Genomic DNA, 17811 nt, shown 5'->3' with positions numbered 1-17811 from the left:
GCATCGATCCAATTGTCGACGGTTCCTTCCCCATTTACCTGCTCGAGATTCATCCGATGCTAAGATACCTAATCCGTGGTTTACCAAAGGACGTTTCACCTTCAAGTGCAATTGAAGCTTCATTGTTGTGTTTTGGAGGGTAACAGTCTAAGAACGCATCATTATGGGTACAAGTACGGTACAAGTTTTGTATCTCAAATATCCTCCTCTATCTGATATTTAAACTTATACTGACAGATCTCGTCCTCTATGAGATTTCTCACCCACTCTATCCAGTTTGTCCCTTCTAAACCTGAAACAGAGATCCACCCCTATAGATCCGATCCGCACTTAGACTCTAAGGGATACCGCCGTATCGTACACTCCCCCTACTGTACAGTACTTGTAACCGTAATAACACAACCACCGTGAACACGGTCCTGGTTCCGGTGATGATATACCAACTCCTTCTCTTGATCCTTTCTCAAACAAGCAAAATCGAAACGCCGCGCGCCATATTTGTTGGTATAATGTTTCTTCCGCCCGTATAAAACAATTAATTCCATCTTTTTGCCCACAACACGCCGCACACGTTCCGTAGAACGTGTAGCCACATATGAAATGAGAACCAACACCTTTTTTCAACTATAACTTCCATCATTGTCAACTTCCTGCTTGAGAGACACTAGGCCCGGAAGACCCCGGTGTGCCCGGGCCCCCTTGAACCATAGCCATCAACCCCCTCAGCTGCCCCATGCCCATTGTGCGACTCCTCGCTCTCGTAAGGCCCCCAGGGTCAATGGGACTCCATCCAGGGACGTCGTACAAGCTCGTAGGTGGTCCGCCGAACTGACCGGGAAGCGGACTGGGCAGGTGTGGTGCATTGGGACGAAGGGGTTGGCGGCCGAAACTCGCATGTTGCAATCCTCTGGGCACGTTGGAACCTGCACCAAGCCTCGGATCGATGTTAAATCCTTGCCCTTGATGAGAGGCTTGATCTCCCATGACGACATCTTCCATTCCCTGTCCTTGTCCACCTCCAGGCCCGGGTCCGTCGGGACACGAGAGTCCAGCTCCACTACTGGTGGCCGACCCCGGAAGCGGTGCTTGGCCATGAGCATATGCAGAAGCAGCATTCCATATTCCAGGCTGTTGCTGCTGATGCATCATCGAACTCGCATCGTGTCCCTGCGCCGCGCCTATCCCAGACGCTTGACCCAAGTCTAACCCTTGGCTCAGCCCCATTCCCGGTATTTGCTCAGTAAGACCTGGCTGTGCCTGTGCCATACCAAAGGCGCCGGCACCACCACCTGTGTTTAGATGCAACACTGAGCTTGGCCCGATCCGCATGCCCCCGGGTCTCGTCGTCGCCCACATATAGAGGGGCTCGGCGAATTGCTTCCTACTCGTCGGGGTCGCGCTGAGTGCCCTCATAAAGACATCGAGCAGATCGACGTCCTCGTCGTCCTCGTAGTCCATGGTCTGATCGGCTGGGGAGCTGGTTGCCGACCTGGCAGCCTGCTTGTTCTTTCCAGAGGCTGCGCTGTGTCTTCGACCGAAATTGGGCAAGGTAAGAAATTGCCCCTCCAAAGAGGCCTTGTCGTACGAATCCAGCACGTTCATACACCAAGCACCAATTTCAAAGATCTTTTCAAAAATTCCCATCCCGTTGACCTCTAGCGCTGCCACACCAGTTGCCTCTAAGCCCCCGATTTGCATAAGAGACCGCAAGACCAACCCAGTTTGCCTAGCGATAGTCAAGGGAAGTGCGAAATGCATGCTCTCATTCTCCGCAGCCCATGACAGGTACCCCTGGCGCAGCGAGGAAAGCCAGATAATCAATCTGAGCCACTGCTGCGTTACTAACAGCTCGGCGGTTTGAGACGGTGTCGGTTCTACCACTGGAGCTACAGGGTCCTCAGGCGAAGAAGAAATTGATGAGGATGAAAGCGAAAGGTCGGAGAAGCCGCAAGACTGGGAAACTGGCATCTGTATGGAGGATACGGCGGCATTGGGAGAGGAAGGGAAAAACGGGTGTGGGATGGACAAGCCGCCTGAACTGCCGGCTGGCCGAGCAAGTTGGTTCTGCAGAGCGAGGTAGGTATTGACGTCGACGGTGGAGTTGGAACCATAGGTCCATGCTTCGATGATGGAGTCACGAAGGGGAATGTAGATGCCGAGAAGTTGGAGAAAACCGGTGTGGATGCCGCGGGATTCGTAAGCGTGAAGAGTCATGGGAAGTTTGGGTGTCCGGCGCAGCATGAGCGGCTTGTTGCGTAGAATTGCGAATGACCTGCCTTTGTCAGATTGCGTTTCATTACAGAGCTGAGGAAAAAAAAAACAGGATAATGGAGACTTACCGTTCCATAACATACAACAGCCAGAACACCCTCTGCCGACATAGAGCCTCCTCGGGCGATAAGCCTGCATAAGTCGACTCATCCTCCAAGCCCAGCTCCTGCGCAAAGGTTAGGGCCTCTCTTAGGTAGACCCACGCCTTTGTGCTTTGGTTAGTCTCGAAGAAGGAAGAAGCCAGAAACATGGACGAAACAACCGTGCTCAACGAAATGTTGTCATACAAGTCATATTGCTTCCTAACATCTAAGCAATCGTTGAGCAGGAAACGACCTGCCTGGTCCCAGAATTCGGGACTGTCTTCAGCACCGAGGCTGTGACCCGACATGCGGAAACAGGTGAGAGCCGAAAGGGAAAACAGGAGGTTCTTTTCGGGGAGATCGCAGACTCGTGGGTCCATTCGTTGTATTTCGGGCATGTACAGGACAGGCATCACGGGATACAGGTGTTGATAGAAGAGTTCTACACATTTGGGTATAAGGTAGAGAAATGCGCCTCTTGATGGGAATATGTGTTCGTTGGCCCAAAGGCCGGTTGTTTCGGGAGCTGTGCTCACGTCGGAGGCCCAAGTTGATGAGACGGAGGCGTTTTGCGGGAAGATGTCGGTATTATTTGACCGGGCTCCGTCGCTTACCTCCGGACTGGGTTTGGTTAGCACTGCGGCTTGACACTAGAAACAGGGGGGGCTACTCACTCTCCAGAACTGCTTGGACGTTGTTCTTCCTTCTTTCCTGCCTCGCGTTCTCTGAGTCTGTTGATAAGACGGCCACGGCCGGGTCTCGGCCCTCTCTTACGCGGCACGTGGTTCCTGGTACATTGAAGCTTCGCGTCTATGCAAGGTTGACAAGGTGACTGGTAATCGCATCTGATTCCTGTGAACAAGCGAAGCAGGGTTAGCCTTTTGTGGTTATTTTCCGGGTCTGGCAATCAGGGTTCTATGGCTGACCAGGATCGACATATCGCATCGACACCGACAGAATGGGCCATGGAACAGCAGGCCATGCGCTCAGGGTACGTGGAATCAGATCTGAATTGTGGGCAAGACTCACTCCTTAGTCGGCACTTGTCGCAAACCTTGGGCGGCTGGACGGGTCTATTCGAAGACCCAGCAGCACTGGTGGCATTGGAGCTCGAGGAAGGGCGAGGGCTTTGTTTGGTGCTCGTGCCTGGCTCAGTCTTTAGGCGGACGATTTGTGCCTCGGGGCTGGAGCTTCCTCTTAATTCTTCTTGGTGTGACAAGTCCATTAGCTGTGTGGTAATATGGTATGGTTGGTGCAGTATGGTGTATAGCAGTTTGAATGGACACTGGATGTCGATGTGATGATAGGATGAATAGATATGTTCTAGACAACTGGAGATGGGTTCTCCGACGAGATGGCATGCATTGATAACTGCGCCGAAAAGACAACTGACGCAACCCAGGCAGGATCGCCAAGTTGCCTCGACGTCTTCCATGTGCTCCCATCCACATGAACATCATGTTGATGACTCTATCCAGTGAGGTGCCAGTGACTTGCTCTCCACCCAGTCCACCTTTGCTTTACCCCGGAAGAGCGGAACCTCGAAAGCGGAACGGGGCGGGATCCCATTCCCAGGGCAGACCAGACCAGACCAGAGCGACTACCTAGAGACCTGAAGCCCTGAGTAGGCAAGGCGAAGAGCAGGAATTGCAGGGCTGAGGAGAGAGCCGCAGGAGATCCATCGTTGGCCAGAGGCTCGAGGTCCGGCCCTCGTCCTCGACTACTATTGGTGTTCACCATCGTTTGTAAGCGGAAGTAGGAGTGGATGGAAAGCTAACTACGGTAGCCAGGTACCATTGATGTCCCGCCGTCATCCATCAATTTGGCGCAGTTGCCGAAGACTAGCGGCAGAGACAAGAGGGACAGAGACGCGCAGACCAATCGAGACTCCCCTTGCCGCGGGTAGGGCAGCCGGTGTTGTGATGGGACTCCCGTCATTTCGCAGAAGGAAGGTGATGGAAAATGAAGAAGTGGAAAGACGGGGATTGATGGATGATGAAGTCACGTCGAGGACAAGGGGGTGATGGTTGTGGTGGTAGTGATGACCCGGTCAGGGTCTGAGGTGGTCAGTCCTCTGGCCATGGTAGGTTCCATTTGGCGAGTGGAAGAAGGAAAGAATTCGAGACACCAGAGTTCAGTTGTCAGTCGTCAACCGAACGAGGTCGTGTCTCGGAGAAAGAGAATGAGGAAAGAGTAAACGAAACACGAACCGAAACAACGGAAAGTGACAGAAAGAGCAGGAGATGGACCCTTCCCACATTGTCCCGTCGTTGCAGTCTGTCGCAGGGAAGGTGCAAAATGTCCGCGTACCTTGCAAGACCATTGACCAATCAGCACCCAGGGTCAGTCGATAATGACGGATGCCCAGACTCGCAAACGAGCACAAAGCCTCGCAAACGACTGCAATGCAAGGCGGGAAAGAGCGGGAGACGCTCTCAGGGGAAAGTGATATTCGCGACGTGTGACAGCTTTGGGCAAGTGCCTGGCCGATCAAGCAGGGAAATCGAGATTGCCTCCCCGCGCGGACCACTGTGTGCTGTGTGTAGTGTACGTACCGTAACCTTGTAATTACACACCCTGTATGTACACTACTGTGTACGGTATGAGGAATGGAATGGCACTCGAGGGAACCGAAGTGGAATGAGGGCGGGCCCCTAACCCTTGTCGTCAAAATAAGGTTTTGGGCGTTTGTCCAGCACAGTTCTAGGCCTCATGCCCGCTGACGACAGCTGTCTCGGGGGTCTTCTCACCCGTGTTATAGCCACTGTAATGCAACACCCACCGCCCATCATCTCCTGTTGATCATAGTTTCCGACAGCCAGGTCCTTTCATGACGATCCGCGGCCAATCGGAAGCTGCCCGCCCGTCCTACAGCCTCGTGTATGTACATGTAATCTGGACACCGTCTTTCTTCTGCTGCTGCTCTTCACCATCATCTCCCCTATGACATGACGCAACATGACATTACACTAATACGGCACACTCGACCGCTCTCTCTCTCGATACTTCTCACCTTTCCCACTGCACATATTCAGTCATCTTGAATCCCACGTTTTCCAAGGTTTTCGTCTTCGATATACGTCAGCGGAAGACCCTGAATCCTGTCCTCACTGAACCCTACATGCGTCATTGCCAGTCTCCCTCGTAAGAAACGAGATGGGATTCGAGATTCGAGAAAGAAGGGAGGGTTACGGTGGTGTCGTATTACCGGTAATTCCGAGGCACGGCGCCACTGTTCCCACGCGGCGATGACATACCCCCTCCGCTCGTTACCAGCTGCTCGTCACTGACAAGTGATCTCAATACTGGGCACATTCACAGCAGTGTACCACCTGAGTGTGATGATTGACGCTGGGTCATGATTGACGGACAGGAACAGGAAATCTTGTACTACGCTTCCATCTCATGGCCGACCAACCGACAAGGCACCGCCACGGCACCGGCACTGCGGCACCGACACCTACCTAGTCTAGGCCACTCGTGCAAGATCTATTGTGCCAACCGTCAATCTCACTCATTCTTCACCCTTCTACACTACCCTCCTTCTCTCCGAAAAGCTCCGACTGCTACCTCAGACAATCCCTCTCATCAGGAAGCGGTTCAGGCAACGGCTGTCAGGCCCAATCTCTGATCCCAGAAGAAGATCTTCTTCAATTTTCCTGTATTAGTGTACACAGTCTACCAAGGAACTCAGGTGAACATGGGCACCATGCAGACAGCCTCGCCTAGGTGTGTAAGCATGTTTTTGTGTATCAATACGGCATGACTAGTGTCGATCACTTGTACACCTCACCCCAATCCGGTTCTGCTTTTGACCTTACATACCTTTATTTCGCCTTGTTACATTTTGGCTGAACAATGTACACATTGCTCAGCGTAAACTGTCCAAGCCGCAGATGCTCGGTAATTCGGATGTTGGTTGAGCCGTTGAGGCTACTGAACGTTATGAAAGCCACCAACGGTCCGTTGTGCATCACGACCGGACGTGTCCCCGCATCACTTACACCACTCGCTCATTTCACCTATACCTGTTTCGGTTCACCTGGCTTCATCTGACCTCACCATTCTTTCAACTTATCTTGAACGGAAAGCCTTGCCCGCCGAGAAACTGCGAGAAGTATCTCGCCACAGTGGGGAAACAACATACCTTCCCCAAGTCCACCCACACCATGCCCTTCATATCTTTTAGTGTTTCACTTGTAACTCGAGATCTACGGTGGGCAAAATCCAGGGGACCGGGAAGCATGTGAGTGAATTCGGAAACAAAAGTCTCACGAGTGTGTTTCATGTAGATCTAGCTTCACGTTTCTTAGCTACCTCTAGGCCTAGCGGGTCCGGGACTTGCTATCTTGGTACTACGTCCCGACGACTCGGATCACTAATCCCCCACGACGACCAATGGGGCCCCAGTAACTACCCAAATGAGGGACGTTGTGCACCGAATTGGTCAGCGAGTGTGGGTTAATCTAGGGTCAAGATTTTCACCTAGGTCTAGCTTGAAAACTCTAGCGGGTCCATGAATCATCCATACATATCCCACGATAACGCGAGCATCCGATTCCAAGGTATCACATAACAGGGTAGAGAGTTGTGACTGCTCGTCGTCCCGGCTGGGAATGATCCTCCTCACAGGTGGTTCATCCCAGGTGGACACGCGAAGCTAGAAACCCCGGAAATGCTTCCGCAGTCCTATGAGTGAGTATAAGACAAAACCATGATACCATGAAACCATGAGGGCAATCCGCAGATCTCAGGGTGCTGATGATATGTAAACTGGACCCTCTGATTTCGAGTTATCATGACGCTGCACGGGATTGATCCGCCATTATGACAGGCATGGATCTATTTGTGCGAGTAATTGCTGAAAGATAGTCATGAACCACAATCATCACTTTGTTTCACCTTGACCATGCGAGAGATGGACCCTTTTCAAAGAAAAGAAAGGACGGTGAATCGGTAGATATGGTTTGCTTACCGCATGAATCTACATGACAGTTCATGTCTTACACTAGCGAGATTCTACTTCCCGCGAAAATAAAAAATAAAAATAAAAAATGTTAAAAAAAAACAAAACAAAAAGGGTTGCCTGAAACACTCGTCAAGTAGCGACCCAAGACAATCATCACCGATGACATTACTTGCAAAGAGGATGAGGATCGAGGGTCTGAAACTCTCTCTCCACAGCATTCAGGATGAAAATATAGACCCTTCAGGTTGATGAGTGATGTTCATCATGTTGACAACGGAGACAGTCGAGACATACTGACGCATTGGGGTATGATTGGGAAGAAGAAATTTGAGAGACACGCTTGCTTATACGCTGCCCATGAGAAGAAAGGAAAACTGAATAGAAAGGAGAAAATGAAAAAGAGCAAATAAGAAGAAAAGAAAAGAAAAAAGTTCCCCGCAAAAAAGACCCCGCAAAAAAAAAAAAAGAAAAAGGAAGGAAAAGACGAATGAAACAAAGAAAAAAAATAAAGAAGAAGGAAAGAAAGCAGACACCCAAAAAAGATAATCGCGCATGGAATTACGCGCGCGAGCCAGCGAGGGACAGAAGAAAAAAATTAAAATAGCAAGATTATAACGTGGTAATCCACGATCGATGAGATGCGGTCCGATCCGATGGCGACAAATGAGAAAAGAAAAAAAAAAGTAGTCGTTGCATCACCTCTGTTCGTTGGCCATCGATCGCTTTTTACTAGAGGTATCGCCATCACTACTACCCTTACCGTAAGTAGCTACTTGCACTAGTCTACATAACTCTATCTTTAGATGCCTATACTCGTCCAATCATGTCCTCATGTCTAACTAACCTAGAGGTAGTTCAGTTTAATGAAGTCTAACATGTGTTATATCCACCTCGTCCTTCCACTTACCTTCACTAGGTAGATGGATCTTGTGATTCTTCTACTTTGCCCCCCCCCCCCCAAATGCTTCGTTCCCGCTATCTATCTATCTATCTATCTATCTATCTATTTATCTGTGTATCCATTCACTACCTAAACTCTGTTCTATTTAACCCCTTTTTCTCACCACGCTCGGGACTTTCATTCTTCACCAGGTAGGTAGAATATGGCCACATCATTACCTAGACTTAGGCTCCGTTCTGTACATACTGCCTGGAGGTTAAATTAAATGATACCTAAGGTACCTATGTTGGAGACGGAGATAGGTAGACAGGATATAGTACACAAAAACATGAAAAAAATAAAAAATAAAACGGCGGCTAGGTAACTAGGTAACTAGGTACCTAGATTAGCAAAAAGGGAAATTTGATACTACGAGATTCCCCCGGTCGGGCAGTTATTCGACACTAGACCAGACCCTTCTTTTTTTCTGTTCTTTTTCCTTTTCCTTTTGTTTCTTCTTTCGCCATGGGGTATTCTAAGTTTGATCATCCATCTCTGGACATTATTTACGCATCTCCGACGGATATCGGGGTATACGGTGGGAACATCCTCGAGTGGTAGCATGATCGAGTGCCGTGTATACTACCTACAGGCGGGAGACTCCCTCCGCTTGAGGCAACGGGACGGGTTTGTGAGATCTCGCGAATCTTATAATTTCGCGAACCCGTGAGATTTTGCAAACTTGTATCGCATATCTACCGAAGCGAAGCGAAGATTGTCGATGAAAGTCGTAAGGTAAGAGCAGCTGATGTTGGATGTAACTGTCTGAAATTATAGAGATATCCCGGACAATAGCCGATGTTTTTTGGGAAAATCGTAAGGGCAACACTAGATACCTAGGTAATCGCCAGACTCAGTAGAAGAAAAGAAGCGGGAGATATACACGGTGGTGATGTTGTCCAAAACAGAATCACTATCATTTAGATCGAGGCTGTTGTCCTCCTAGTCTGGAATGATGATGGCAAACGCTGCTGTTGGTTAAGATCTCCCTTTCAGAAATTACCTTGCCCCATCAGGCTCATTGCATGTTCCTCCTATAGATCTAGTATACAACCATCCTCCTCTTCTTCAATAACATATCAGAGTTCATCCCGATAATACTCCTCCTTACTCCCCTCCTCGCTCCCACTTCCGCTTCCCTCCCCATTTCCCCCCTTCTTCCTCCCCTTATGGTCTTTCCCAGCTTCAGCTTGCTCTCCCCCCTCATCTTCATCTTCATACCAAACAAACACCTCCTTTCCCTCCTCCGCAACCCCGTCCTCCTCATCCCCCGAAACATCGGCATAAAACTCCCACACTATCTCGCCCCCTGCCTCCCTCTCATCATTCAAATTCCTATCAGGATCCAACCCCGCCGCTCTGATTTCCTCTCTGAGGGCGTCCAGAGTCTGCTGGTCCAACCCCAACTTATCGATATCTCTTTCCGAAATCCTCATCTTTTTTATTTCTTTCTGGCCACTTTGTCCTTTACCTGCTCCTGCTGCTTTCCTGCCCTTGCCTGGCTTTGGGTGGTTGTTGTTGTTGTCGTCGCCATAATCACCAAAGACATCCGCTTTGAAGGCCGCTTTGGTTAGTGCCTCGAGAAGGTTCCCTTGCTGTGCTTCTTGTCGTTGCTGTTGAAGGTGGCGCGGGAGGGGGAGGACGTGGGTCGAGGGAAGGATGCGGCGCGCACCAATGGGGATGCCGGCTACCGTTAGGCCTTGGTATGATAGCTTTTCGGCCGACCCCGATTCTGACCCCTGCTTTTGGTCTTCGGTAGTGGCGGCAGCAGCTGCTGCTGAGTCGATGGTGTTTTTCCTTCGCTGGTTGAAAGACAGGGCTTCCTCGTCGGAGCTGATAATCTGCCGACAAGTAATCGGGTGGGCCTTGGTTTCCTTGGGCGGGAGGAAGGCAACGTCGGCGCAGAGTCGGGGGGTGTGGATGACCATTAGATAGGCGCAGGTGGTAACTTCCTTGATCCAACCGATCCTATCCCCTGAGAGGGCTGGGTTGCAGTGGTACTGAATCTCGATCGTGCGTGGACGGCCCGTAAGATCGCAAATGGTGCCCCCGTCTAGCCGCTGGACGAGGTAGCGCTGGTTGTCCTTGGCTTGGAGCTCGGTATTTGGGGGAGGCGATAGCTGCTTCTGCTCGTTATTGGGGACTTCAATCTGCTTCCCCTTATGGGAGTGGGAGGAAGGCGGCAAGGATGTCCCTAGAATGTACTCCTGGCTGTTCTTGTCGCGCAAAGGGGGGCCGCCTTTCGGGTTGGGAACGGCGTGGTATTGCACGATGGACTTGCCGTAGCAGTATTGGTAGCTCCACCAGCCGCTGACGAAGTGAAGGCATTGATTCTCCAGGCCGCGCATCAGCTCCCATCCTTTGTTATAGGCGCGAGTGACTTCGCGGGCTTCTTCGGCTTTGGCAAGCTCGGTCGCGGTCTTGTTAAGAGCGGGCGGCGGGGCGATGATGGGGATCGAGCAGAGGTAGCGCATGGGCGGGTGAGCAATGAGCTCGTATGTTTCTCTAAGCGGCGAAGTGCCGCCTATGCTATCGTCGCCATTGTCGGTGTCGGCGTTTGCCGTTGCGGATTCGCGGATCGCACTGGTCAGATCGGTTCTTGTCGTCGAGCCATCGTGTGCGCCGTCGCTCGCTGGGGTCGGTTTAGGTGTCTTGTTGGCTGCTTCGAGGAGGGCCAAGGCGTCGGCCTCGGAGATATAGCTGTCGGAAAAGATGACTTCAAACTGGGCAGATGGGGGATTGACGTCAGCATCACTGCCATACTTTTGGTGAGCGCGCAAAGCTAAGACGCACCTGGGGATGTGCCAGCAGATCTTGGTGGATGCTGAAGCTGGCGGGCTGTCGAGCACTGCCAAACGGCAGCGAGCTCAGAGCTAGGAGAGCTAGGCTTGGACGGCGCATGATGCCGCTGGTGATGAATGTGCCCTCACATGTACAATTCGTTGAAAGAAGAGGTCAGGAATTCGGAAGATCCGGATCCTTAATGTTGGGCTGGGTTGGTTTTCGTTGCAAGATGGTGAAGCTTCCCGCCGCCGCCGTCGCATAGTCGGCCAGGTTGCTCCCCCCGAACGCCAATGCCGCCAGCTCGCGTCTTTGATAAGGTGTCCTTATCGTTGCTGCCGAATCGGGCGCTGATTCCGCCTGCCGCCATTATGGGGCCTGTTAGTGTTAGTGCGTAGGGGACAAGCTAACAGCTCAAGGTATTGTACCTGCCGCGAGAGTATTAGTGCATCACCAGATCGAAACAGTATAGGTAGTCTGATCACCCCAAGGCAGCTTCTCACCTCGCAACAACATCACACCGTTAAAGCTCTTCGTTACAAAGTCAACTTGCGAATAACTTCATTTCTATTATCGATCACACCATCGGAGACATTAGCTGCCTCAAAAGACCCGTTCCGAGCCGAGCCTTCCCCGAACCCCGCCATAACGACCGGGGAGCGGCTCACCCCATCTCACTTTCTCCGGTCCTCCACTCCATGGCTCGTCTCATCCCCGACCTCCCGTCCTCAGCTGAACCATCCGCGATCTCGATCCGCACCTTCGCTAATGTCCTAGGACGTTCGCTCTTCCCCACGTGTGTTGAAAAATGGCCCAGGTCCAAACGACATTTCAAGTGTAAATCCCGAGCTGTGTTTGAGATTTGTCCAACCCCTATCCATGTCTAGGCATCCTGGAGACATCGAGATCGTTGACCTTTTTCCCCGTGGGGTTTCGCGCCAGGTGTTCGAGCCGCCTCCATAGTGACTACACACTACATCACTGACCACATGTTCGTCACCAGAAGCAAGACGTAAAAATACCAAATCAAATCACCCCATACATTGTTCGCAAATGTCTCGGTCCACAACTGTTTTGGCTTCACATTACGAAATGATTTAGTTCTCAGTCAGTGAGTGTGATGATGATGTTGATGTGGATAAACGTGATCCCACCAACCTCTCCCACCTCCATTTTTCTTCTCTCATGATTTTTTATGGATGCGATGCAATGCAGTCCTTCGACCCGGACTGTCGCTATCCGAGACATCTCGCGCAAGTTTACAACATCTGGGAACTGATCTTGCTTTTCCAACAAGCTTCCTTCCAAGCTACCTACATACCTTCCTAAGCGCGAGGGAGGATAACGGGTAGCCGCATTTGGCTTTGCAGCGAACACCTATCTAACCCCAGGAAAATCACATCACCGGTGATGATGGTGGACGGGAACTTGCTGGTAGTCAAATGGTTTTTGATGGCAGGCAGGCTGGGGCCGATCAGGATGTGCAAGATCCGGCGCTGGACAACGAGAGTCTCAAGTCTAGACGCTAGGAGTATCCGACGTTTACTGTGCCAAGGCGAAATAGGTCGAGGTAGCTGGCCATATGGAAAGCACGATGATGTGGATCTAGATCTTGTGCGACGTGAACTTCCTGAAACTAGAACCACCATCCTGTGTCTTTTGGTTTGTCTGAATTCACAAGTTGACATGAATCGTCCCCATGTCGAATTCCAGTGTGTTTAGTTTGTTTATGTTCATGAGGATTCTGGTAAATGCACGATGATGTGGACCGAATCTTGTACAACCATGTTCCTTGAGTTGAGTTTCCCTGTGAATCCTACATCCTTGCCTGATACTGTTTTTCCCTATTGTCTGGCCATGCAATTTGGGTTTCAGGTCTTTTGGAAGTCATGTTACCTACCTTTACCCCTTCATCAGTCCCAGATACGATTCTGATCCTGAAACACGGCTATCGTTCATAGAAAGAACAAAGGCAATGAATGATAATGTTCACGTTAACCGTATATGACCCCCTTTCACATGAAAAGTGTATATCCAAACTCATCTTGACCGCCAATTCCAAATCCCCAAACCCCCAGACAAAAGAATGCATGCAGCAAGGGTTCATCCAACCTCGTCATCATCATCATCATCATGAGATATATCAAGAAATCCCAAAGTAGCACACCTACCTTACCTACCTACCTTGCCTATCCACCTAACCAAGCTACAGTACCTTCCATAGGACTTCACCCTCCCATCCATCTAGACCTACATACCCAAGGTACATACATATACGCGTCCTGAAGATCACTCATGCAGTGCAACTTTACGTCTCCTCCCTTCTTACCTCGCTCGCTTATCTACTACCTCTATGCCCGCTTATCAATCCATACAACGTTCAGGTAGTATACTCGATTCGATTCGATCTTCGTTCCTCCCTTTTCCAGCAGCAGATCTGATACCTAGATACGAGTTTCACCGTCTTGGTTTGAGGTTGGGAAGGGGATGTGCAGCATACCTACATACATACCTTATTCTGGGCAGTGGGTAATGGTCTGATATCAACCTCCTTTGCTATATCTGAAGCTGCAGTCGGGAGGCTTGACAAGTGACGGCCGTGGAGACAGCAGGGACGGGGACGGGGACGGGTAGAGGTGAAAAAAAAAAAGCAATGAAAGTGAAGGGCACATACCTTCCATATTATATATAATTTTGCATGCGGTAACAAGGACAACAAAAACAGCGATATCAAAAGCTTCACGACATTTGCACGAATTGGCACGGTACGGCCGGCAGGTACCATCGTTTCATTACCGCTGCCGCATCGCATCGATCTAGAACTGAGCGGAGGCGACCCTGCAGCATTCGGACGTCGAGTCCACTCCGTATATCTTCGGACGTTGCAGTGCTTACCTAGGTAGGTATGTATCTGGAAACCTCTCCTTGACTGGCAGGGAGTATGTATTCTGTTCTGTTCTGTTCTGCTCTTTCTTTGCTTTCTGGCCTTCTGGCTCTTTTCGCCTGGGCGTGATCATCATGGTCCGTTCCGTTCCGTACCGTGCCGTACCGTAGTACCGTAGCTTGGTGCTCCTTGCCGTCCGTTCGTCTATGAAAAGAAAAAAAGAAGGAAAAAAAAGGAAGTAAAAAGAAAAGGAAGGAAAAGTAAAGAAAACCAACCTCAAATATGCTCTAGACCGACGAAGATTTGCATGTCACCTCATCTCATCTCGAGGTCGAACGTCCCTCGTTCCTGTTCGAACTGAAGGAAGGAATGAAACCGCTTTTCTTTGATAAAACACTCCAACGACAAGTCGAATGATTATCAGCATCAAATTCCTGCGCGTGATGTTAGTACTTACCTCTACACTACGTCTAGTGCGTTTAAAAAACTCAACCACTCAGCGAATGAAGAAGCCATTTTGGTGGTTTAGTCGGCTATTACTGCTGGTAAAGGAAGGTGACCATTCAGTTAAACGACCAGGATAAATGGACAATAAGGTGTAGTGTAGTGTGTGTAGAAGGTAGGATTCCGGGGTTCCGGGGTTCCGGGGCACGTTCGAGGTGTGAATGTGTTGTGTGACCAAGAGAAGCGCGAGCGAGTGACGGGATCTCTGGGCGCGATTGCTAAGTTTGGAAACCAACCGCCAACCGCCAAGCGTCTCAAAAAGTCTCCGGGGAAATGTCGAATTCAGGAGTTTTTGCTCCATCTTTAGCTAGCTTAGACATCCAGGAAGTGTAATGTACACTGTAGTTAATTTGACTCCTTTGATTAGCATGTGGGGAGGGGAGGGGAGGGTTGATGTGTTTCGTTTCGCTTTTCAGCTCTCTCACTCACTCCCCCTCCCCCCTGGTCCCCCGGTCGCGCGGGTGTCACCACGGAGATCCCTCCCGTATGGTCCCCATATGCCAAGACGGGACCAAGACGGGACGGGGTCGGTCTGAGCTGCGGGGCCGGGTTGACGAGATTGGTCATAGCGGTAAGCCGGCAACGTTAGCACGGAAAGCAAGCACAGGCGAAGTCGGATTTATAACGCCTCTACCGGCATTCCAAAGGTTAGCGTTTCGAAGTGCAAAGTGGCGATAATTTTTTTTTTTTTTCCGTACAAAATAACATGGTTGCTTAAAGTGGCGGTACCACGCTGACCAGTTGTGCCGGAAGAGAGTGTAACGAACGGGACCGGGATTTACGGGGCCTGATGGGTCCCATTTTGCTCTGATTAGTCCCCGAACCCCTCGCCGTCAAGTGGAGCCTGGGAGTTGCAGTGGAGCCCGGAATCCGAGGGACCGGAGTATTCTTGGCCTTTTTGGACGACATCCGCTGTTTGTCTGCTTCGTTTGCCTGGGAAAAGGGGAGTGCCTCTTGTGAGCATAGACAGACACAGCATTTCTGAAAGAACCGGAATGGCAGCATGGGAAAAGCGAGGGAGACGTGGTGACAGAGTGTCGATATCCTGCCAATGGGTCAACACAATTCGCATCCTTCGTGAACATTTCGGTACATGGACGTATGCTTCCTCTGTCCTGAACCAGGCATCTTTGTCCATATACAACACCAACCTCATAGCCTCGATGCCTCGTACGATCCTCAGGACGGAGGCAAAGCTTGCGAAGTCTGAACGAAGCCATAGCCCAAACAGTTCAATTCGACCCAACGTACGGGGCCGTGAAAGTCTCCGAAGAATGTTCCATCAATCGGGGCCAATGGCCCTCCTTCCTCAGTGTCTCTTTGACGACTTCCTGCAGCTCAACAGAGCCCAAAACAAGGGGACAGAGGCGAGAGTGGTTCGAGAAGGTAGGAACCAAGGCAGAGCAGTGGAGGAGGCCATCTGGCATCTGAGATTCTGACCAGCACCACTGGCGTGCCTGGCGCCTATTCTAGGGTCCGAACATGGTCAACGGGGAAGCTGGACCATTTGATGCAAGTAATCAGGGGGTAGTGTCATGCCGGGCAAATGACAGACGCACAGCATAACATGCTTGCCTGGGGAAGATGTGGGTTGAGATTGAAGCTATCCGAATGCGAGCATGGCCATCGGATGGCAGTCTGTCTCGAGATGTGTCCTGCAGGGGAGGTGACGACAGCGGACGAAACTAGACTGGTCTGATTCATTACTGAATGACGCACAGGCCACTTGACGTGTAAATCGTCGCTCGTTGTCGTTGAATGTCGACATCAGAAGTACGTACAATATCAAATACGGGGTGAGAGGGTGGGCAGCTTGAAGCCCAAGCTTTCCTAGGTCTTTCCGAGGATACCGCGGCGGAACCAAAATAACCAAGAGACAACAAGACCGAGGAGCTGGTGCGTGCGTGGATATTGACTCGTCAAGGTTGTGTCGAAGATAGGGATTTCTTTGTCAGCAGAAATCCAGGCATCTTGAATTACCCGAGAATATGTCCAAAAAGGAGATGATGACAGCTGTAAGGGCGTTGCAAGATTGACAGGAACATTGCTTGAAACAACATGTGAGATGGTGTAGAGAGAGAGAGGAGAGGTGACCATCAATCAATCAATCAATCAATCCTCAGAGAGCCAAGACCCACGCCGTCTGGGAAATGACGGTGCTGGCAAGATGATGTCGTCCAGTGGAAGGGGTCCGCCTCGCTTTTGGGCGGATTCAGGCCCAATCAAGCGCAGTGTGATGGGGCTCCAAGCTCAGTGGGATTCGCTGGCAGCAAGGCAGCCAGGGGAGCCAAACACCCTTGTACAGTGTAACCAGCAATGACACACCACACTAGCTACTGCTCACTCACTCTCGTGATGCTGAGATGCTCTCTTCTTGATGTTGTTGACCAGCAAATGGTTGATGACCACAGGCAGTTGACCAACCGTCGTGGCCTTGTTGGTCTTGCAGCAACAGCAGCAGCAACGGATTGAAACCGATGTACTGCGTAGGGAGCGAGGGGAGGCGGTTCCCCGGAGGCTTACACCTTTTCCAGCGCCCCCTTCTTGTGACTGAATGCATCACTGCCAACTGGAGTGGTGTTGATACTATTGATGCTTCCATGCCGAACAACCAATGCCCCCTCATCCAAGGTGAAGCTGTACACTATGCCCGTGGTAGAGGAGGTCTGACAACTGGCAAAGTGGATGGGCGTGACTGTTCCGGTGGTGTCGTCTAGTCCAGGGCAGGCTCTTTGACAATGCAGCCTTGATACAACTTTAAGCCGGCAGGCAGGGAATTGAGGGAAGATCCAGAGATCCAAACCGATCCAGGAATTTGGAGCCGTGATTGGACTTTCTTGGTCATCATATTGCCAGGGTCTCAAAGCGTCCTTTTTCTTTTTGGTGTTGACCGAATGTCCACACATGGAGAGCCGGAGATACAGAAGTTGTGCTCCCTAGTATTGTCCCCGGACAACAACTGAATACCCCAGACAGCTCCCTTGACTTTCCGGATAGTCCCCTACTCGGGGAAGCAGCCATGGCACGAGCCGGTCAACAGTCCCTGGTTATTGACTGTCGGTCTAGAGCAGAGAGATCTGAAAGGAGACGGATGCCAAACTGAAAATAGCCATGGCATTCTCGACGCGATTGGGAAGAAGAAAGCCATGGCGGGCGTGGACATGCTGACGAGATTAGAGGATTTCCATTAGAGGCCAGGTGCGGTGAGCTGGGTGCTGGAAAAGGCAAGGTGAGGATGAAAGAGGTCAAGTGTCAGCCGGCGACGACGCCGAAAGGTAAAAGTTGATTACACTAGCAATTTCCCCTCATTTGGCTTGTCCGGGCTGGCAGTCAGGGTCACATACACCGGCTGGCGGACAGTTGGTGACGGCTCGCTACC

General features: G+C 50.9%; 2 protein-coding genes across 2 annotated transcripts; both read right to left on the bottom strand.

Moving 5' to 3' along the window:
• Nucleotides 1-642: 642 nt before the first annotated feature.
• On the bottom strand, nt 643-3814 carry NEUTE1DRAFT_44696 (uncharacterized protein; the record flags this gene model as incomplete). Its single annotated transcript, XM_009853304.1, has 5 exons — nt 643-2272; nt 2340-2975; nt 3029-3206; nt 3384-3557; nt 3748-3814. The coding sequence occupies 5 exons, from the start codon at nt 3812-3814 to the stop codon at nt 643-645; spliced, it is 2685 nt and encodes an 894-aa protein (XP_009851606.1).
• A 5434-nt stretch (nt 3815-9248) lies between these two features.
• On the bottom strand, nt 9249-11164 carry NEUTE1DRAFT_83111 (uncharacterized protein; the record flags this gene model as incomplete). Its single annotated transcript, XM_009853451.1, has 2 exons — nt 9249-10986; nt 11057-11164. 2 exons carry the CDS (start codon nt 11162-11164, stop codon nt 9343-9345), a joined length of 1752 nt encoding a protein of 583 aa, XP_009851753.1.
• Nucleotides 11165-17811: the final 6647 nt, after the last annotated feature.

This window comes from Neurospora tetrasperma (genome assembly GCF_000213175.1).
Source record: "Neurospora tetrasperma FGSC 2508 unplaced genomic scaffold NEUTE1scaffold_4, whole genome shotgun sequence".
Classification (NCBI taxonomy): Eukaryota; Fungi; Ascomycota; class Sordariomycetes; order Sordariales; family Sordariaceae; genus Neurospora; species Neurospora tetrasperma.
This window is presented reverse-complemented; position numbering and strand designations above follow the sequence as displayed.